Source organism: Bos mutus, chromosome 25 (assembly GCF_027580195.1).
Source record: "Bos mutus isolate GX-2022 chromosome 25, NWIPB_WYAK_1.1, whole genome shotgun sequence".
Taxonomy (NCBI): domain Eukaryota; kingdom Metazoa; phylum Chordata; class Mammalia; order Artiodactyla; family Bovidae; genus Bos; species Bos mutus.
In genome coordinates, this window is record NC_091641.1 from 28,188,749 (window position 1) to 28,211,912 (window position 23,164).

A 23,164-nucleotide genomic window follows, 5' to 3' on the forward strand; every position below is an offset into this window, starting at 1 on the left:
AAGTATAGCCAATGTAAGGTCAAGATCTTCAGGCACAAAAAATCCATTAATGTTCTAATACTTTCAGAAGATGAATCTAATGTCAGATGAAAGCTGTCTCCAGAATATATGGTTAAGTATGTTCTGGGTATAATTTGTTTTGGCCAACAGTGTAGAAATTCATATGAAACTCTACTGAACTAACAGCAAATTGCCCACCTAGAAAAAAATAAATTTTTAATAGCTTCAAAAGAATTCTAAAGGATGACAATCCTTGGAAAATAAATAAAACATGGATGAGTTAGAAATTGTAGTTCTGTGCTGTTATTTAGTTGCTAAGTCATGGCCAACTCTTTTGCAAGCCCATGGACTGTAGCCCATCAGGCTCCTCTGTCCATGAGATTCTCCAGGCAAGAATACTGGAATGGGTTGCCATTTTCTTCTCCAGGGCATCTTCCCAATCCAGGGATCGAACCTGTGTCTCCTGCACTTAGATACCACCTGAAATAGCAAAGTTAAATTTCTACATCTACATGTTTTATAGTGAAAGAAACAGAACAAAATTTTATTAAAAGTATTAATAAATCTAAATTGCAATTATTAATGAAGTATTAGAATGTAAAAAACGTTTTCGGCTTTGAGTTATCTTTTAGTAGCTCTAATTCCTTTCCTCTATTGGACAGTTTTCTTATTCTGGATCCCCAAAAAATCAGTGCCAATAAGATAAAGTTTTCCTAATGCACCCTTCATTTTTATGAACCCCTAAGTGCCAAATTTCACTCACTGTATACTGGGAAAACCTATCACTTTGTCCACTGAATCTCCTTAGTGATAGATTGTGAGGAAAACATTTTTGCATGCCACTCTCACACATGGCTTCAGAAAATTTTCAATTCAGTGCAGTCACTCAGTCATGTCATAAGTATATGACTTTTAAGTACATGATTTACTTGAATTTAATAGATATTAATGCATTTTACATTACTGGGGCAAGAGCAAGGAAATTTCTAGACAGTTTAACTCTAAAATAATTGGTCTGCATAGTTTTAAAGTAGTTCATAACAACAGAAGGGCTATTTCACAACATGTAAGACATGTTTTGTCATTTAAAAATGTATCCAGAGTAACTATAGTAAGGGCTACTCGGCAGTCTTCTAGATTAGCTTCAATATTACTTATGGGGGAAGAACAGTGTTTGGGAAAATATTTGAGAAAACAAACCTTGAAGGAAGAGAGAAAAGCTTATTATTCATCAAAGTCTGATAACCTTTACTTAATGTGTTACTCTGTATTGTAGAGAATATACAGCATATATTCTCTGAATATTTGCAAATAATACCCTTTTAATTTTTATGCAAACAAAACAATAATAATAAAATAAAATTGTACAAAGTACTATTGTAAAATTGTAAAATAAATGTAAAATTGTAAAATAAAATTATACAATGGTTGCATAACTCCATACTAAAAACCACTGAATTATTTAAACTATTATCCAAAGAAATGACATTGAGTGGTATTTAACCATTTAAATCACAACACATTCAGTTCAGTTCAGTTGCTCAGTCGTGTCTGACTCTTTGTGACCCCAAGACTGCAGCACGCCAGGCTTCTCTGTCCATCACCAACTCCTGGAGCTTGCTCAAACTCATGTTCATCGAGTCAGTGATGCCATCCAACCATCTCATCTTCTGTTGTCCCCTTCTCCTCCTGCCCTCAATCTTGCCCAGCATCAGGGTCTTTTCCAATGAGTCAATTCCTCGAAGCAGGTGGACGAAGGATTGGAGCTTCAGCTTCAGCATCAGTCCTTCCAATGAATATTCAGGACCGATTTCCTTTAGGACTGACTGGTTGAATCTCCTTGCTATCCAAGGGACTCTCAAGAGTCTTCTCCAACACCACAGTTCAAAAGCATCAATTCTTTGGTGCTCAGCTTTCTTTATGGTCCAACTCTCACATCCATATATGACTACTGGAAAAAACCATAGCTTTGACTAGATGGACTTTTGTCAGCAGAAAATTGTAAACACGTGCAAACTCTCACATTGCCTAATTCTTTCTCACCAAACCAACTATGATATAGATAAAATGGAGTAACTTTCATTAATTTTCCTACAAGTGAAAGAGTGATAGGTTGCAAATTATACATGATTTTCAATTACAAGTAAGCTAGACAGAAGTATCTACATTATTCAAAGTTGAGGAATGGTTATGGATATTTCTCTCTATGTTAGAAGCTACATGCCGTTTTGTTTTTGTTTGTTTTTTTTTTCTTTGCTCTCTCCTTCAAGATCGCATCTCATCCTGGGACTTCCCCAGTGGTCCAGGGACTAGGACTCCATGCACTCAATGCAGGGGGCCCAAGTTCAATCCCTGGGCAGGGAACCAGATCCCACATGCTGCAACTAAGAGTCTGCACACTGCAACTAAGGATTCCATATGCCCCAACTAAACAACCCAAGTGCTACAACCAAGACCAGTGCAGCCAAATAAAAAATATTAAAAAAAAAAAAAAAGATCTCATCTGATCCTACCATCACCACTCCAATTCACAGACCCTCAGTCTTTTGAATCCATCTCTCAACATCTAGCTGTGGCATCTCCTCCATGGAGCTTCTCCAGATTGCTCAGGCACCATGATTTTAAAAGCTTATGTGCTTCCCTGGTGGTTCAAACGGTAGAGTCTGCCTGCAGTGCTGGAGACCCGGGTTTGATCCATGGGTCAGAAAGACCCCCTGGAGAAGGAAATGGCAACCCGCTCCAGAATTCTTGCCTGGAGAATCCTATAGACAGAGGAGCCTGGCGGGCTACAGTCCATGGGACAGTAAAGAGTTGGACATGACTGAGCAACTTCACTTTCACTTTTCACTGCTTATGTCACCAGCCTGTGTCTGGGTGGCATTACTACAGCAACAGTCAAGCTTTCTATCGACCACTTGTCATGGATGCTGCTCAGGTACTGAATGGTGAACTGGATTAGATCTCCTGAGAACCTGATTGTCACATATACCATATTTTATACCATTTCTCACACGAAGACACAAAAAGACTCTTGAGAAAAATTAAAACAGTATTATTTGCAAAAATTCAGAGAATACATGCTACATACCTCTGCAGTACAGAGTAACACATTTTTTTTATACTTATACTTGCAACTAGATCAAGGACTTCTTTTTTAATTTTTAAAAAATATTTATTTACTTGGCTGCATTGGTCTTAGTTGTGGCACGTGGGACCTTTGTAGCATCATGAGGGATCTTTTGTTGTGGTGCATGGACTCTCTAGTTGTGGCACGCAGACTCCATAGTTGCAGTGCTCAGGCTTAGTTGCTCTGTGGCTTGTGGGCTCTTTAGTTCCCCAGCCAGGGACTGAACCCAAGTCCCCTGCATTGGTAGGCGAATTCTTAACCACTGGACCACCAGGGAAGTCCCCAAGACCATGGACTTCTTTTAACAGTTGTCGCATGCTATTTATCCTCTTCATATCCCTACAGTGGCCATTTAATAACCTTTATTATTTACATGAGGGTTATGAAATTTTATCTACTACAGTTATCCTAGTGGACTATAAGACTGGTTGCATCCACTCGTGTAGAAGGAAAAGATCTCCCCTGATTTGAGAATTCATTTTTTAGTTATCTTAGTAAAAGGCCTACATCTGAAACTGGAAATGGAAACCAGGAAAGTCAAGACTGGGCACCCTTGATTTTAATGGTAGCAGGGCCAGGAAGACAGCTCCCTGGGGGTGATGGCCAATGGCATCATTATAAGGCGACTATCAAAGGAGGAAAAGGAGGGAAACTGGCTAGGTGCCATTACAGCTACAGGGCAAATGGACCCAGGGTCAGAAGGCAGCAGTCTGTAAGCTTTGAAAACAAATGTTTTGACATCCTCCAAATTTCCCTTTTGTTTTCTACGTGTATTAGGTGAAGTTGTTTTGAAAATCCAGTCTTCTTCAGCTCTGTCATGAAAAACGAATGAAAGGTTTTGCCTTTGCCTGAGCAACAGGGGGCCAGAAAAGAGGGCCAGGGGGCAACACACAAGCACGTTAAACAAACCTTATGGGGGACTTCCCTGACGGCCCGGTGGTCGGGACTCCGCACTTCCAAAGCAGAGGACCCTGGTTGGAGATCTAAGAGTCCGCACGCTGCGAGGCACGGCCAAAAATAATGATTAAAAAAAGAGAGAGAGAGAGAAGCCTTACGGAATGGAGAAATTTGGAAGAAGAATAGCATCCATCTGGTCTGTTCTAAATCCTGGAAGGTCAAGAGCGTGTTTTACCAAGGATGGCAGCATTTTAAAACAAACATTGCATTATTTCGAATGAGTTCCATTTCTCACACGAAGACACAAAAAGACTCTTGAGAAAAATTAAAACAGTATTATTTGCAAAAATTCAGAGAATACATGCTACATACCTCTGCAGTACAGAGTAACACATTATTGAGTCAAGATTATCAAACTTTTATGAATAATAAGCTTTTCGCCCTTCCCCCCGAGGTTTGTCTTCTCAAACGTTTTCCCAAACACTACTCTTCCACCATAAGTAGTGCTGAATCTGGTCTAGAACACTGTCAAGCAGTCCTTACTATAGTTACTCTGGATATGCTTTTCTTTTTGATAGATAAATTGATTGATTGATCTCTAGTTGTGGTGTGTGGGCTCCAGAGCGTGGGCTCAGTAATTGCAGCCCAAGGTAGGGCTTAGCTGCCCTTCAGCATGTGGTATGTTCCCAGACCAGGGATGGAACCTATGTCCCCTGCGTTGGCAGGTGGATTCTTAACTACTAGACCACCAGGGAAGTCCTGGATATACTTTTTAAATGATAAAACATGTCTTACATGTTGTGAAATAGCTCTTCTGTTATATGAACTACTTTTAAAACTTTACGAAAAACCAATTATTTTAGAATTAAACTCTCTAGAAATGTCCTTACTCTTGCCCCAATAATGTAAAATATATTAATATCTGTTAGATTCAAATAACTCATATACTTAAAAGTCATATATTTATGACATATAAATTTAAATTACAAGTTATATAAATTATATGCTTAAATATTTTGGCAAACAAGCTTAAATTAATCTTATATATAAAGTCTCAAGATAAATTTTAACATCGCAATGTTCAACATCTTTAAATTTGTGAAACACTCCATTGGAAACAACAGAATAATGATGCAATTCTTGGGTGAAAATTGCTAAAACTTCTTAAAATAATCACATTTTTAAATCCATTTTTAATTTTTAAATCCACTGACTTTGAAGATAGAAATGAAAAACTGGATTGAATTTCTCATGTCAACCTTAAAAATTACCTATAAAGACTTACGTTAAAGCAGTAATTTAAAAAATATATATCATCAGTGTGAATTTTGGGATAAATATTTTCCCTGAAACTTTATGGAATTGAGTTCTTTCTTCCAGAACAAAACTTATTAATTTTTTTTTTCAGAAACTTCATTCAATATATTTCTTTTTAAAAACAAATATTTTGTATATTTCATATATCTAGGAAATGGGATATTTAACCAAGTGAATATACTAAAAACTAAAAAACATTAACCAAAAAAAAAAAAAAACAAAACCTTAAAAACTATAAAAAGAGAAAACATCAGTAAAATATACTCTATTCAGGACCACTGAAGATACACTATTTTTTAATATATAAAATGTACTTGCAGAGCCTTCATGTTAGCATAACAATAAATTATTATACAATATTTGGGGGGGTAATCTGTTTATTCAAACTTTCTGATTGAATGTGGTATAAACAAAAATTTACTGTAAGGACTATTTTTGGTATAAAAAATAATCTGATCCAAAAGTGTTTAGGAGACAACCTGAGATTTTAGAAGAGATGTATACCATCAAAATGGCGGTTTTCTACATTAACTGGCAATAAAATATTAGACCAGAAATAGTAATGATTATAAAATGCCACTTTGCCATTATCACTGATATTAACCAAGGTAGTAGAGGAGTCAAAGTGGAGTAGGAAATGGCAACCCACTCCAGTATTCTTGCCTGGAAACTTCCATGGAGAAAGGAGCCCGGCAGGCTACAGTCCATGGGGTCGCAAAGAGCGGACACAACTGAACACCACCACCATTAGAGAGGTGAAAATATTAGAGAATTAATAGCTCCAGATTAGAATGGGGGGAAAAAGGATATGTGGATAAAATTGAAAGTTATCATTGCTAATTAAAAAGCAGTCAGGTCTATAGGAAAGTAAATCTTCAAAAGGGAGCACGTAACTGGTAAGCAGAGTATTTTATCTGCAGGCAATTCACTGTGCTTACTTAAGGGGACAAAATGAGTCCCTTTAAGGGAGTTCTTGACTTGTCATTTCTCTGAGGGCTTTTCAACTTCATTTGTCCCCTTGATACGACGGAAAGTAAAAGCTGATTTGAAGGTGCCATCACCTTCCTGTTGAGAAAAACAGAGGAAGGTGGCCCACAGAAAACCACAGAGTCCAGTGTAAGCTGTTCGCCAGTGAATGGGAATGAGGCTGAAGTTGGTCAGCTGTAACAGAGAGAACATATCTGTGAGTGCTCCGTATAAACCAAACCCACAAATTAGCATTCTCAGTAGTTTGAAACTCACCTGTACAAAAGGCCAGTACATCAGACCACTCTGGAATAAAGGAAAACTTTATTAGGATGCTTTTAAATTGCACAAGCTAATCAGACAGTTTGTTCTATAAAGCATTAAAAAAAAAAACAGACAACAAAATAAATAAATAAAAACAAACATGAAACAATGGTTTAAAAAAGAAATACCAGACAGGAAGAATGTGGAGGTGGGAGTATATTTCAGACTAAGCAGATTAAATTAGATTACTTATGGTCTCTCAAGTGGAAGAGGGTGGGAAGTTGTACAGAAAGCTGTTAGGCACAGGCATAAAGATTGTTATTAGTTATAGTCATCTAGACTATAGAAAAGTCTACCTGAATGAGGACCAATTCTGGAAGACAACTACTTTCAAATCACTGTTAACAACATATATTTATATATTGCAGTTTTCCTGTTTGCTCGCGCAAATGATTCAGGGAAATACTGATAAAACACAGGATCATCAATGAATTTTTGAAACTATAGACCAAACCTACTTTATGGTGATTTTCTAATAATGTATTCTAGCTACTTCATGCTAGAGAATAAGTTTAGCTTTTAAGATAGATTTATTTTAACAGGCTTTAACCTGTTGGTTGGGGTTTCCCAGGTAATAGTGGTAAAGAATCCGCCTTCCAACGTAGGAAAGACAGGTTTGATCCCTGAGTTGGGAAGATTCCTTCAGAAGGAAAAGGCAACCCACTCCAGTATTCTTGCCTGGGAAATCCCATGGACAGAGGAGGCCGGTGGGCTACAGTCCATGGAGTGGCAAAACAGTCAGACATGACTTAGCGGTTAAACAACTACTGAGTACAAGAGGTGACTTGTTTCGAGCCCTGAGAAACATTTTCCTTTTCTGTAAATACCGTTGTGATGTTAAGAAGGTTCATTTCACGGGGACCCAGCAGAATGCATACCTGGGAACATCAGCTCGAAAAGTGGCAATGATTCCATTAAGCCACTCACATTCTACAATTCCTATTTTTCAATAACCTCTTTGACTCCAAAAATCACTGTAATCACTAACAAGAATAAATACAAGAATGGCAGAAATCATTGTGAGCATTGAATAAAATTCAGAGACACATATAGACATTCTTAAAGCTTCTCCTTTAACCGTTACAACAAATTTAAGATCTGTCAAAACACTGTATCCTTGTGTCAACCATCTGGAGCCCTAATTTAAGAATATTTTTATTTAAATGTATTTTATGTTAAAAAAGGGCTTCCCTGGTGGCTCAGAGGTTAAAGCATCTGCCTGCAATGCAGGAGACCTGGGTTCGATCCCTGGGTCGGGAAGATCCCCTGGAGAAGGGAATGGCAACCCACTCCAGTATTCTTGCCTGGAGAATCGCATGGACAGAGGAGCCTGGTGGGCTACAGTCCATGGGGTCGCAAAGAGTCGGACAGGACTGAGTGACTTTACTTTCACTTTCACTTTATGTTAAAAAGATACAAAAAAGGACTTCCCTGGTGGTCCAGTGGTTAAGAATCTGCCTTCCAGTTCAGGGAGGAAGTTTCAGTCCCTAATGGGGAACTAAAATCTCACATGCCTCGAGGCAACTAAGCTTGCAAACCACAGAGAAAGATTCCCTGTGGAAACTAAGACCCGACACAGCCAAATAAATAAATAAATATTAAAAAAAAAAAAAAGATACAGAAAGATCATGGTTGTCTTTTTCAAAAGTCTGTCTTACCTTATACGTATTCCAGAATTTCTGTCTCATGTCCAGAAATATGTCATCCTTTCCTTCGAGAATACTCATACCTATTTTTAATAAGATTCAATAGGAAGAATACTGTGTAACAGTTCACATTCAAGTTTTCTATTCCAACATCACTCACTCAGTATGTCCCATCTGACCCAACAGTGAAAACAGAAGACAATCTGCATTCTAAAACTGGGTACATTTTAAAGTGATGATTAATATGAAGTGACAATAGCAGGGTATGAGGTTATAGCGGAATTATTTAGGAAAAAAAACTGTAAGAGAATTCACAAAAACCTCAATATAATCATAGTGGGACTATTAGTGACATTTTCCTCTCCTTTCAAAAGATTTTTTGAAATTCTTAAATTTTTTAAAATTAATTTCTTACTTTTACAGAAAGGCTGCCAGACCCTGGGTGTTCTAGCAACTTCAGATTTCCCATCTAAAGAGGCTTTCGAATTGGAATTTGAAAGCGGCACATCAATTCAGTGCTCCTAAAAACATGTGGAAAACTCTGATGTTCAGCAACCCTGAAAAGGAAGTCTGGGGAAAAGAATAAAACCCTCTTATTTTAGGAAGGATGTAAACATAAGAGTGCTTTAAAAATTCTCCCCCAACTCTGATTGGGAGGAAGGGGAAATAAAGTATTTTAAGTCAATTGCGGGGGATTCTTAGAACAGGACTTACAAGAAAACTGAGCCCAATATTGGTAATACCATACTCAACTTACACGGCAGTAACTAAGGCCTAAGCATTTTATGTCCTTTCTTTCATAACCCTGGGCTGAGGATGGTCAAGTTACACAGGAGGAAAAGCGCTCAGGGAGCAACCCAGGTGTGGATTCTGAACCAGATCTCATAATCATAGCTATTCTAGCTTCTAAGGGAGGCCCAGCACAAAGGATCATCTAAGACAGGCAATTTCCAAGTCTAAAGAGCCTTGAACAGACATCCAACCTACCCCCCTCCTACCTCCCCGACTTCATGTTTACAGAAATCTGTGCCTTATCCCTGGGAGTGACGTCCAGGCCAGGTCATCACTCCCGGGGATAAGGCACAGATTTCTGATAAACCAGGCAGCTCCTGCTCTCAGGTCCTCTAGGCCCTGACCTCATGGACCCTGTCAACCGTGTGGTTGGCACTGTATCAGGAATGATTCCTGTGCAATTTGTGAGCAACTCTGGTCCTCAAAATGAGATCCATGGGGCGGTGTAAGTTCCTTCAAAGCGGTAACTTGATCACTTCGACCCGTTTAGAAGAAAGTACCAACAGGCACTGACATGACCCCTTGGGGGGAATCTGTGATTCCCCAATGCCAAGGCCAGGCCCAGGATTCTTGAATTTTCTTAATGGATGGGTGCCCCTCCCATGCTCACTCCTTTCCAGGTGATAGAAAACGCTATGAAGATGAAGGCCACAGAGCCCTCTCCACTGTTTTAGAATTTTAGGGCACTAAGGAAGGTTCCCAAAGGTAGGCCCTCAGGCTCCTCGGTGTGCTTTCTGAAGAGGGGGGGCTCCCTGCACCCTCACAGGTACAGAACCCTCTCATAACAGGGGTCCAAGGTCTTCTCACATTATCTGTGGGTTTTGAAGTGGGAGTGGGACTCCCTTCAGGTAACCTTGTTACAAAAGCAGGAGAATGGCCCTGAGCACACATTCTGGGGGGAAACAGGTGGGACCCGGAGGTTCAGATGGTAAAGAATCTGCCTGCAATACAGGAGACCTGGGTTCGATCCCTGCGTTTGGACAGATCCCCTGGAGAAGGAATTGGCAACCCACTCCAATATTCTTGCCTGGAGAATCCCATGGACAGAAGAGCCTGGGGAGGCTACAGTGCATGGGGTCACAAAGAGTCGGGACACGACTGAGAACACTTAGGTAGGACCTCAGATTCCCCTGTCTCTGCCCCGACCATCCTGAATCCCCTCACATTTTGTTTTCGTGTTGGAAAGCCTTATCCCTCCAGTGGAAACGAGGCCCCCAGCCCCAGGCGTGAATTTTCCCAGGAGCAGGACCGCCTCCCCTCAACCCTACCCCGGACCGTCCCACCCCCCGCCCCACCCGCCGCCCCACAACCTAGTCACAGGGGTCGCAGCGGCTATGCTAACGAGCTGGGGGTCTCCTTGAAATTCCCGTGGATCTTTTTTTTTTTTTTTTTCAGGGGAAAAATGGATCTCCATTCCTGCCTCCCCCAGTTCCGGCCTACGTACACCCCAGGGCCCCCTGAAACTTCTAGCCCCAGACTATTTGCAACCTCAGCGTCCCAAATGCGCCTCTCGCGCCCTAATCCCAGGCCTCTCCAGCAACCACGCTTCAATTTCTTTCCCCTCAATCCCCTTAATCCACGGTCCCCAGACTTCCCGGTCCTCACACCTCGATCTCCCGCTCTCACCCCGACCCTCCCAGTCTCCTAACCCTTGGCCACCACGGGAGGGTTTCCAGCCCCGGCCCCGTCCCCACAGAGCCCCAGGATCCTGCTCCGTCCCAGCCCCAGGAAGCCCCTGCCTCCAGTCCCCCAATTCCAGATCCGAGCCCGTCCCCCAGCTCCGCCTCCAGGTCCCCGCCCGTCTCCTCACCCGCGTAGAAGGTAGAGACGTACACCGGCCCGCCCAGAGCCTGGTCGCACAGCACCTTGGCCAGGATGGTTCGCGGCGCGCGCCCAGGCAGTGCGCGCTCCAGCAGGCTCAGCCACACATAGTTTAAGTTCGCGTGGAAGGCCACGGCCACGGTAGCCACGTGCCGCGTATGTTGCCAGTCTGCCGGGCCGCCCCGCAGCACCTGCTGCAGCGCGTCGCCGCCCGAGAAGAACCCGGCGTAAAGCAGTACGTTCGCTGGCCAAGGGTAACGCCCGGCGGCGCGCGTGAGCGCCTGCCACCAGCTCACCATGCCGGTTCCCAGGGCGCCCCACGAACGCAGGCCGCTGGCTCCTCGGCCTCCGCCCTCCGCCCGGGCAGCCGGCGCGCCGCCTCCAGCCACTTGCACCTACCTCCTTCCGATGCTCGAAGGCGATTGGGCGCCCCGCGCACACCCAACCCCCGCCGGCCAATCCCGTGGCCTCTAGCGATCCTGGGGCTGAGCTTTTGATGTGCGGTGGGTCCGCAAATGCTTGATCCCCTTGCAAGAAATGCCCAGAACAGGGAAATCCATTCGGACGGTAGACTAGTCAGGGGCTGGGCGATGGCGCGGGGCGGTGGGGGTGGGAAGTGACTGCTAACCGGGTGTGGGGTTCTTCTGTGGCGTGATGAAATATCTAGTAATTAGGTAATGGTAGCGATTGCATGGTAACGAAAACCTTTGAATAAATTGTGAACTGTGTGGTATGTGAATTATACCTCAAAAACAAACCAAAAAAACAAAAAAAGTTTAAAAAAGGAAAAACTTTTTCGGAAAAAAAAGTTTTGGAAAAAACTTTTTTTAAAAAAAGTGGGCATACCAAAACTCGATTACCAAGGTGGCGGTGTATTTTAAATGTTTTTACATGCAAGAGATTCACAGTTTCAACACATACAGTGCACTGACTATGTACCAGTCTTTGGAGACAATGTCAGAAATTAGCCTCTGAGGCCTTTTCTGAATGTGAGGTCGATTCAAATCCTCTTCAGATTCCTCAATGAATATTACCTCAATTAATATTCCTCAATGAATATTACCTCCCAAAAGATACGCTGAGTTCCCAGAAGCAGGGGGTCATTGGAAACCCAAACAGCAGGTGTAACCTCTGACCTCATGGAAGTCACTTTCTCTTTGCTTCTTTTTCTCCATTTTTCCTTCCTCTGTGGTCACATCCAATTCCATTCTCATTTTCTCTCTTTCTCTCTTCTGTTTACCCTATTTCGGTTAATTATTAATTTTTGATTTTTAACTTTTCATTTTGAAATAATGCCAGACTTTTTGAAATGTTGCAAAAGTAGTACAGAGTTCCCCTATACTCTTCACCCAAGCTTCCCCAGATATTGACATCTTACATAACCATAGTACAATCGTCAGAACAAGGAAACAGGCACTGATGTAATAACCTGCTAGAGACCTTATTCAAATTACTGCCAATTGTCCCACTAAAGTCCTTTTACAAGGACTAGCATTCAATCCTGGATCACTTTGCTTTGCATTGAATTGTCACAGAGCACCTTAGTCACCAATTAGGAGCATTAACCACTTCCCTGGTGGCTCAGATGGTAAAGCATCTGCCTACAATGTGGGAGACCTGGGTTCAATCCCTGGGTTGGGAAGATCCCCTGGAGAAGGAAATGGCAACCCACTCCAGTATTCTTGTCTGGAAAACCCCATGGACGGAAGAGCCTGGTAGGCTACAGTCCATGGGGTCGCAAAGAGTCCCACACAACTGAGTGACTTTTTTTCTTTTCCTCAATTTGTCAGCCCTACCTTATGGGCTGAACTGTGTCCCCATAAAATTCAAAAGCAGAGACATTACTTTGCCAACAAAGGTTCATCTAGTGAAGGCTATGGTTTTTCCTGTGGTCATGTATGGATGTGAGAGTTGGACTGTGAAGAAGGCTGAGTGCCGAAGAATTGATGCTTTTGAACTGTGGTGTTGGAGAAGACTCTTGAGAGTCCCTTGGACTGCAAAGAGATCCAACCAGTCCATTCTGAAGGAGATCAGCCCTGGGATTTCTTTGGAAGGAATGATGCTAAAGCTGAAACTCCAGTACTTTGGCCACCTCATGCGAAGAGTTGACTCTTTGGAAAAGACTCTGATGCTGGGAGGGATTGGGGGCAGGAGGAGAAGGGGACGACAGAGGATGAGATGGCTGGATGGCATCACTGACTCGATGGACGTGAGTCTGAGTGAACTCTGGGAGTCAGTGATGGACAGGGAGGCCTGGCATGCTGCGATTCATGGGGTCGCAAAGAGTCGGACACGACTGAGTGACTGAATTGAACTGAACTGAAAATTCATAGGTTGAGGCCCTAACCCCTAGTATCTCAGAATGTGGCTGTCTTTGGAGAAAGGGCTTTAAAAGAGGTCGTGAAGTTGTGAAGTCGCTCAGTAGTGTCCAACTCTTTGTGACTCCGTGGACTGTAGCCCACCAGGCTCCTCCATCCATGGAACTTTCTAGGCAAGAGTACTGGAGTGGATTGCCATTTCCTTCTGCAGTGGATCCTCCCAACCCAGGGATTGAACCCAGGTCTCCCACATTGTGGGCAGATGCTTTACCATCTGAGCCACCAGGGAATTGCTACTTAAAAGAGGTGGTTAAGTTGAAATGAGGCCCTTAGGCTAGGCCCCAATCCAATCTGACTGGTGTCGTAGTAAGAGGAGGGAATTTGGACACAGGAAGAGACATGAGAGCAGTGCATGCACAGAGGAAAGGTCATGAAAGGACAGAGTGACAAGGGGGCCACCTACAAGCAAAGGAGACAGGCTTCAGAGAAAACTAAGACAGCTGACACTTTGACCTTGGACTTCCAGCCTCCGGAACTGTGAGAAAATAAATTGTTTAACCCACCTGGTCTGTGGTATTTTGTTCTGGCAGCCCTAGCTGACTAATCCACCCATTCTCCTCAGTTTTGGGGATTCTGCCAATTTCCGTGTCCTTTGACCTTTGCTATCTGCTCATGTACTGATCTTCATCCCTTCACACTCCTCCTCCTTGTTACTGGTTCCAAGTAAATCTTCTGTCAGACTTGTCTCCACTAGGCAGGTTCCTGGCACACAGCTTTGTTTATTACTTAAATTCCCCTTGTATTATTCTTTTCCTATTGTTGCTGTGACAAGTTACCACAGATCTGTTGTCTTAGAGGTTTGGAGGTCAGAAGTCTAAAATGAACTCATGGACTGCCTTCCCTTCAGAGGCCCTAGAAGAGAATCCATCTCCTTGCCTTTTCCAGCTTCTAGAGGCCCTCTGCATTCCTGGATGGCTCCTTCCTCTGTCTTTAAAGTAAGTTTTGAAGCATCTTCCAGTCTCTCTCTCTGTCATTCTATCATCACATAGTCTTTTCTGACTCCAACTCATCTGTTCTTCCTCTTAGAAGGACCCCTGTGATCACATTCATCCTACCTGGATAATGCAGTTTAACCTCCACGTCTTGAGATCTTACCTGTTTGACTCTTTGCAACCTTAGAGACTGTAGCCTGCCAGGCTCCTCTGTCCATTGGATTTCCCAGGCAAGAATACTAAAGTGGGTTGCTATTTCCTACTCCAGGGAATCTTACTGATCCAGGGATCAAACCCTTGTCTCTTTTGTCCTGAATTGGCAGGCGGATGCTTTACCACCGCAACCCCTGGGACATCTTTGGAGGGCTATTATTCATGTCTTACTTCTCTGTAATCCTTTCAATTGCTAACAGCAATTGATCACATCAGCTGAAATCAAAGGACCCATATCTCAACAAACTGCGACAGGACCAGCTGTTAACCCAGGCAATTTTTCATTCATTCATTCAGTTGATCAGTATTTATTGAGCACAGTTATGGGCCAGGCACTAAACTATGTGCTTGTGGCATGGATCTGTGTTCACAATGATTTTTTTCTGGAAAAAAAAAAAATCTAATTCCTGCCTAAATTAGAGGAAATTGTGGTCTTCATTAAGGAAAAAAAAGGAAATCATCCTAATGACTCTTACATAATTCCCTTAACCAAATTTGTTAGAGAAAAAATAGAGCAAAATTGGGGAAATTTTCTGAAAAGTAGGGTAGGGGAGGGATTAGGGTTTCCAGGTAGAATGTCCAGTTCAGTTCAGTCACTCAGTCGTGTCCGACTCTTTGCGACCCCATGAATTGCAGCACACCAGGCCTCCCTGTCTATCACCAACTCCTGGAGTTCACCGAAACTCTTGTCCATCGAGTTGGTTATGCCATCCAGCCGTCTCATCCTCTGTCATCCCCTTCTCCTCCTGCCCCCAATCCCTCCCAGCATCAGGGTCTTTTCCAATGAGTCAACTCTTCGTGTGAGGTGGCCAAAGTACTGGAGTTTCAGTTTTAGCATCATTCCTTCCAAAGAACACCCAGGACTAATCTCCTTTAGAATGGACTGGTTGGATCTCCTTGCAGTCCAGGGGACTCTCAAGAGTCTTCTCCAACACCACAGTTCAAAAGCATCAATTTTTGGCCCTCAGCTTTCTTCACAGTACAACTCTCACATCCACACATGACCACAGGAAAAACCATAACCTTGAGTAGACGGACCTTTGTTGACAAAGTAATGTCTCTGCTTTTCAATATGCTATCTAGGTTGGTCACAACTTTCCTTCCAAGGAGTAAGCATCTTTTCATTTCATGGCTGCAATCACTATCTGCAGTGATTTTGGACCCCCCAAAAATTAAGTCTGACACTGTTTCCACTGTTTCCCCATCTATTTCCCATAAAGTGATGGGACCAGATGCCATGATCTTAGTTTCTGAATGTTGAGCTTTAAGCCAACTTTTTCACGCTCCTCTTTCACTTTCAAGAGGCTTTTGAGTTCCTCTTCACTTTTTGCCATAAGGGTGGTGTCATCTGCATATCTGAGGTTATTGATATTTCTCCCGGCAATCTTGATTCCAGCTTGTGCTTCCTCCAGCCCAGCATTTCTCATGATGTACTCTCCATGTAAATTAAATAAGCAGGGTGACAATATACAGCCTCGATGTACTCCTTTTCCTATTTGGAACCAGTCTGTTGTTCCATGTCCAGTTCTAACTATTGCTTCCTGACCTGCATACAAATTTCTCAAGAGGCAGGTCAGGTGGTCTGGTATTCTCATCTCTTTCAGAATTTTCCACAGTTTATTGTGATCCACACAGTCAAAGGCTTTGGCATAGTCAATAAAGCAGAAATAGATGTTTTTCTGGAACTCTCTTGCTTTTTCGATGATCCAGCGGATGTTGGCAATTTGGTCTCTGGTTCCTCTGCCTTTTCTAAAACCAGCTTGAACATCTGGAAGTTCACGGTTCACATATTGCTGAAGCCTGGCTTGGAGAATTTTGAGCATTACTTTACTAGCGTGTGAGATGGGTGCAACTGTGCGGTAGTTTGAGCATTCTTTGCCATTGCCTTTCTTTGGGATTGGAATGAAAACTGACCTTTTCCAGTCCTGTGGCCACTGCTGAGTTTTCCAAATTTGCTGGCATATTGAGTGCAGCACTTTCACAGCATCATCTTTCAGGATTTGAAATAGCTCAACTGGAATTCCATCACCTCCACTAGCTTTGTTCCTAGTGATGCTTTCTAAGGCCCACTTGACTTCACATTCCAGGATATCTGGCTCTAGGTGAGTGATCACACCATCGTGATTATCTTGGTCATGAAGATCTTTCAAATTTGGAAAACTCAGCAGTGGCCACAGGACTGGAAAAGGTCAGTTTTCATTCCAATCCCAAAGAAAGGCAATGCCAAAGAATGCTCAAACTACCACACAGTTGCTCTCATCTCACACGCTAGTAAAGTAATGCTCAAAATTCTCCAAGCCAGGCTTCAGCAATATGTGAACCGTGAACTTCCTGATGTTCAAGCTGGTTTTAGAAAAGGCAGAGGAACCAGAGACCAAATTGCCAACATCCGCTGGATCATCGAAAAAGCAAGAGAGTTCCAGAAAAACATCTATTTCTGCTTTATTGACTATGCCAAAGCCTTTGACTGTGTGGATCACAATAAACTGTGGAAAATTCTGAAAGAGATGGGAATACCAGACCACCTGATCTGCCTCTTGAGAAATTTGTATGCAGGTCAGGAAGCAACAGTTAGAACTGGCCATGGAACAACAGACTGGCTCCAAATAGGAAAAGCAGTTTGTCAAGGCTGTATATTGTCACCCTGCTTACTTAACTTATATGCAGAGTACATCATGAGAAACGCTGGGCTGGAAGAAACACAAGCTGGGATCAAGATTGCCGGGAGAAATATCAATAACCTCAGATATGCAGATGACACCACCCTTATGGCAGAAAGTGAAGAGGAACTCAAAAGCCTCTTGATGAAAGTGAAAGTGGAGAGTGAAAAAGTTGGCTTAAAGTTCAACATTCAGAAAACAAAGATCATGGCATCCGGTCCCACCACTTCATGGGAAATAGATGGGGAAACAGTGGAAACAGTGTCAGACTTTATTTTTCTAGGCTCCAAAATCACTACAGATGGTGACTGCAGTCATGAAATGAAAAGATGCTTACTCCTTGGAAGGAAAGTTATGACCAACCTAGATAGCATATTCAAAAGCAGAGACATTACTTTGCCAACAAAGGTCCGTCTAGTCAAGGCTATGGTTTTTCCTGTGGTCATGTATGGATGTGAGAGTTGGACTGTGAACGAGGCTGAGCACCGAAGAATTGATGCTTTTGAACTGTGGTGTTGGAGAAGACTCTTGAGAGTCCCTTGGACTGCAAGGAGATCCAACCAGTCCATTCTGAAGGAGATCAGCCCTGGGATTTCTTTGGAAGGCATGATGCTAAAGCTGAAATTCCAGTACTTTGGTCACCTCATGTGAAGAGCTGACTCATTGGAAAAGACTCTGATGCTGGGAGGGATTGGGGGCAGGAGGATAAAGGGACGACAGAGGATGAGATGGCTGGATGGCATTACTGACTCAATGAATGTGAGTCTGAGTGAACTCCGGGAGTTGGTGATGGACAGGGAGGCCTGGAGTGCTGCAATTCATGGGGTCGCAAAGAGTCGGACACGACTGAGTGACTGATCTGATCTGATCTGTGCAGGATGCAGATTTAATTTTGAATTTCATATGAACAATGAATTATTTTTAGTGTATGTATACCCTGGTGCAGTATTTGGGCATGCTTACACTAAAAAGTTTTAACTGTTCATCTGAAATTTGAAGTGAGTTGAGCAGCCCGTATCTTTATTTTTAATTTTTTTTTTTTGGCCACACCCTGTGGCTTATGGGATCTTAGTTCCCTGCCCAGGGATTGAACCCAGGCCTGGGAAGTGAAAGTGCTGAGTCCTAACCACTGGACCTCCAGGGAACTCCCAAGGGTATCCTGCTTTGTTTTTTAAAATATTTATTTGACTGTGCTTAGTCGTGGTATGTGGGATCCGGTTCCCTGAGCAGGGATTGAACGTGGGCCCCCTGCACTGGGAGTGCAGAGTCTTAGCCATCAGACCAGCAGGGAAGTCCAGGCATCCTAAATTTTTAAAACACAGCTATTGGGATTGACATTCTTGGAGAGCTCGCTGCATGTGTCAATTTTCTACTAACAACTTTAATACATGAATTCTTTTTCTCCTCACAGAAAGCCAGTGAGGCTGAGAATTGGTAACAACCTATATAGACAGAGGCAAATATCCTCAAAAATCTATGGTGATGTTTATGAAAGAGCTCAACATATTTACTTAATGGGAGTTGAAAGGAAGAGCAATGAATATTTTGAAAGTTGAGATGGTTTTATGTAGATCGGTATATACTTGTCTCTTCTTAAAAGCAATAAAAAAAATGCAGCAGTTAAAGACAATCTAATTAGGTAAAAATGCTAAAGAACTTGCCTGGCCTTCAAAGGAGAAGAGATGCTGTGAGATAAATTCATTCATTTCATTGATGCTTCATCATCTGTGCAAGCTGTGATTCCGAGCCCTCTGGCAATAATGAATTAACAGGTTTACGGGACATTAATATCCCTGAACAGTGGAGGATAACCAGGGAATGTAGTGCTGAGTTAAAACGGAAAAGAGTTTTGTTAGGAGTTCTTTCAGCAGGGAGTAAAGTACTGATGTGGGAACTGAGCTTCAATTCACAACTAAGGATCACATTAAATACACATTAAGATGATTACAGGGAAGCGTATTATAACCATTATTATTTCATTTTATTTAAATGAATGAGGACTTAATAAGAACCATCAAGTGGGCTGCAGTGTCTAAAATCTTCTATCTTGTTTCACTAATCTGGAAATTTCTACTGACAAAAGTTTACTGTGCTGAATAGGCTCCAAGACCAACAGGTCTGTTTTCCAACAAACGAAGGAAGCAATCAGCTTCAAAAAAAAAAAAAAACCCATGACCTTCAGAAAAGGTCATGGAAGCTCCTCCAGTCCCTTCAATATCACCTCTGAGACATCTTTTGTTTCTGAGGGTGTGGGTACTAAGCCAGAGACTGACTCCTTGTCACCTGAAATGAGGTTGGCAACAAAAACTCTAATCTAATCCTCTTTGTCTCAACATTTTCTCACCCACCCACCCCTTCAGCCCAGACCCCTTCATTCTTAAAAATTATTATTTATCTATTTTTGGCTGCACTGGGTCTTCATTGCTTCGGGCTTTCTCCAGTCGTGGCAAGCAGGGGCTACGCTCTAGTCGCCATACGAGGGCTTCTTCTTGCAGTGACTTTTGTTGCGCTGCAAGGGCTCTAGGGTGGGTGGGCTTCATTGGTTGTGGCTCGAGGGGTTAGTTACTGGAGGCACGTGGCATCTCCCCAGATCAGGGATGGAGCACATGTCCCCTACATTGGCAGGTGAGTTCTTAACCACTGGACCACCAGAGAAGTCCATTCTTTTTTCTTTAATATTTTTTTATTTATTTCTTTGGCTGCAACAAGTCTTAGTTGCGACACACGGGATCATCGATCCTCCTTGTGTTGCGCGGTATCTTTTAGCTGAGGCATGTAGGGTCTAGTTCCCCGACCAGGGATTGAACCCAGGCCCCCTGCATTGGGAGCACAGAGTCTTACCACTGGACCACCAGGGAAGTACCCCCAGAGGCCTTCTTTCTTAATGGAATTTCTCCAGCCTTGATCTGAATGGAAGGGGGTGCTTTGATTTGAAGCTGGGTATGCCCAGTAACGGAGAAGGTGATGGCACCCCACTCCAGTACTCTTGCCTGGAAAATCCCATGGACAGAGGAGCCTGGTAGGCTGCAGTCTATGGGGTCGCTAAGAGTTGGACACGACTGAGTGACTTCACTTTCACTTTTCCCTTTCACGCATTGGAGAAGGAAATGGCGGCCCACTCCAGTGTTCTTGCCTAGAGAATCCCAGGGACAGGGAAGCCTGTTGGGCTTCCGTCTGTGGGGTCGCACAGAGTCGGACACGACTGAAGCAACTTAGCAGCAGCATGCCCAGTAAACACAAGGTTTTTGTTTAGTGTGATTACAGATGAATAAAAAGAGCTATGCTTTATGTAAATGTTAATATCATTTTCTTTTCTAAAAATTACTTTTCTTTGGATGGGTTCCAGTGGATGGGGTTGAAATGATGGAGATGGGGGTAGGAGGTACCACCACTGCTGATGCCCTACTATTACTGAAAGGTATGCATGGGGGTCTGGTTGCTGACCACTCAAAAGCCAGTAAACAGGCCAGGTTGATGGAAAGGAAATTTTGTTTTATTTCAGATGCTGGCAATTGAGGTGGGGGAGGAGGAGGGGGAGAGTGGCAGACATCTGTCCAAAGGCTGATTCCCCCATCAACCCCAACAAGCAGAGGGTAAGAGCTTTCACAGACAGATTTGGTGGGTGGGGCGGAGGTTATATGCAGAAACAGCACAGTCATGCCTAGCAGTCATGTTCAGTTGGTCATCAGTGGCCTGACTAGCATCACCTTGGTTGCTTTAGGTACAGTTAATCTTCAGTTTTGGGGTGCACTTGTTCCCATTTCTCTCTGGCTAGTTCTCAGAATTGTGCAGCTCAAGTCCTGGGTACAGTCTGGTCATCATGTAGTTAACTTCTCCACCTGGTATTCTTGTATCTGTAAGACAGCTCACAGGATATGGCTCAGAATATTATCTATAGCCCTTGAGAAAGAACTAAAGGTCCTTGACTATACTTAATGACAACGTTATTATTACTTAGTCTCCTTTGACTGTTTTTGTTTCAGCATTTCTCACTTCTCTGATTAAACTTGTTCTTTGATTCAAGTTTTCCACAGGCAAAAGGCAGGCAGAAGACAGGGTGGGGGGCAAGGATCATAGAGTCCTGCTCTGTTTCACTACATGAATGTCCATAGGAGAGAAAGAATGGGTACTCTAGCTGAAAAAGTTCCAGAGAGGAGGTTAGAAGGAAGAAGACACAAGCCTAGTTCCAACCAGAGCCTTAATTTCTCCTCTTAGCAGAAATGATATGAAGAAATCCCACCATGAAATCATCGCATGTCAGCTCTAATGTGGAAAAACCACACCTAAGAAATCTGTCTTGGACTTCCTGGGTGGTCCGGTGGTTAAGAATCCGCTTACCAATGCAGGGGATGTGGGTTCAATACCTGGTCTGGGAAAATTCCACATGCCTTGGGGCAACTAAGCCCAGCACTCCACAACTACTGAGCCCATGCACTCCAACTACTGAAACCCATGCATTCTAAAGTCTATGCCCCACAACAAGAGAAGCTACTGCAATGAGAAGCCCATGTACCACAAAGGAGAGTTGCCCCTGCTTGCCGCAACTAGAGAAACCCCATATGCAGCAACGAAGACCCAAAACAGCCAAAAATAAATAAATTCATATATGCATAAAAAGAATTCTGTCTCTATGACCTAGGCAACTCTTACTCCCTTAACATTGGCACCAGTTATCTGAAAGTGCTTGGTTCCATATGCTTGTTTTCAGACCCTCTTAGCGTTGTTGTATGGATGGATGTGAGAGTTGGACTATAAAGAAAACTGAGTGCCTAAGAATTGATGCTTTTGAACTGTGGTGTTGGAGAAGACTCTTGAGAGTCCCTTGGGCTGCAAAGAGATCCAGCCAGTCCATCCTAAAGGAGATCAGTCCTGAATATTCTTTGGAAGGATGGATGCTGAAGCTGAAGCTCCAATACTTTGGCCACCTCATGCGAAGAACTGACTCATTAGAAAAGACCCGATGCTGGGAAAGACTGAAGGCGAGAGGAGAAGGACAGAGGATGAGATGGTTGGATGGCATCACCAACTCAACGGACATGAGTTTGAGTAAACTCCAGGAGTTGGTGATGGACAGGGAGGCCTGGCGTGCTGCAGCCTGTGGGGTTGCAAAGAGTCGGACACGACTGAGCGACTGAACTGAATGTTGCTGGTGTTGTTCAGTTGCTCAGTCATGTGTAACTCTTTTGCGTCCCCATGGACAGTAGCCTGCCAGGCTCCTCTGTCCATAGAATTCTCCACACAAGAATACTAGCCATTTCCTTCTCCAGGGAATCTTCCTGACCCAGGAATCGAACCCATGTCTCCTGCATTGGCAGGGGGATTCTTTACCACTGAGCCACCAGGGAAGCTGGTGGGCTTAGTTTGGGCTGGAAGTAAAACAAAATGCTAAGGTGAGAGTTGTATCCATCCCTTGCTCTTTTTGAGAAGTTTGGAACACTTTCCACTTTCCATCCTGCCCTCAAGAGAATACAAAAATGGGGCCATGGATTTCTTAATAGGGATGGTGGACATCAGAGAGTTCACATGAGACTTGGTACTTTGTGCCATTTGAAAGAAATATTTGAAATAGAGGGTTTCTCTGGCACAGGAATTGTTCTCACCAGCTTTGTTTTCAGTGACTATTCTGCCCACGTTGGTGTGGAATAATAGGCCAGCCAATTACATTTGTATCATTAATTTTTCATTGTTAAGCTTTGGGGAAAGAAATACCTTTTTAGTTCTCCTAAAATATGTCAAGAAGAGATTTTTAAAAATCTGAAATTATGAAAAACCCAACACTAGAGGCAGCTTTAATGATAGTGCATATTCAAATATGCAATTAAGAATTTCCACATAAAAGGTGGAATTCATTTCAGAGAGTTCTCTTCTCCAATTATGCTTTTTTGAACCTCTGAAACTTCAATTACTTTCAAAAGAAAGGTATGACTCTACTAATATGTGGAAGAAATAATTAATTAGTGGAATAATGGTTTAAAGGTGATGTTAGTGTTATGAATGATCCAATCAGGAGAGAGAAATCACATTGTAATTAGAACAGGGAAAGTTTGATACAATCGATTTTTATTACTCAAATTAGTTACATTCTATAAAG

At 42.9% G+C, this 23,164-nt stretch overlaps 1 protein-coding gene and 1 non-coding gene across 3 annotated transcripts; both read right to left on the bottom strand.

Moving 5' to 3' along the window:
- Positions 1-1,026: 1,026 nt before the first annotated feature.
- Positions 1,027-11,457, bottom strand: MPV17L (MPV17 mitochondrial inner membrane protein like). Of its 2 annotated transcripts, XM_005906336.3 has the most exons (4): positions 10,880-11,457; positions 8,290-8,360; positions 6,584-6,613; positions 1,027-6,502 (listed from the first exon to the last, which is right to left on the bottom strand). In XM_005906336.3, exons 1-4 carry the CDS (start codon positions 11,187-11,189, stop codon positions 6,323-6,325), a joined length of 591 nt encoding a protein of 196 aa, XP_005906398.1. In that variant the 5' UTR covers positions 11,190-11,457; the 3' UTR covers positions 1,027-6,322. The 2 variants fall into 2 exon arrangements, with proteins under 2 accessions (XP_005906398.1, XP_070218729.1); XM_070362628.1 differs by lacking the exon at positions 8,290-8,360.
- An 8,402-nt stretch (positions 11,458-19,859) lies between these two features.
- Positions 19,860-19,931, bottom strand: TRNAG-CCC (transfer RNA glycine (anticodon CCC)). The gene has a single exon. It is a non-coding gene; the product is annotated as a tRNA-Gly (tRNA).
- Between the last annotated feature and the right edge of the window lie 3,233 nt (positions 19,932-23,164).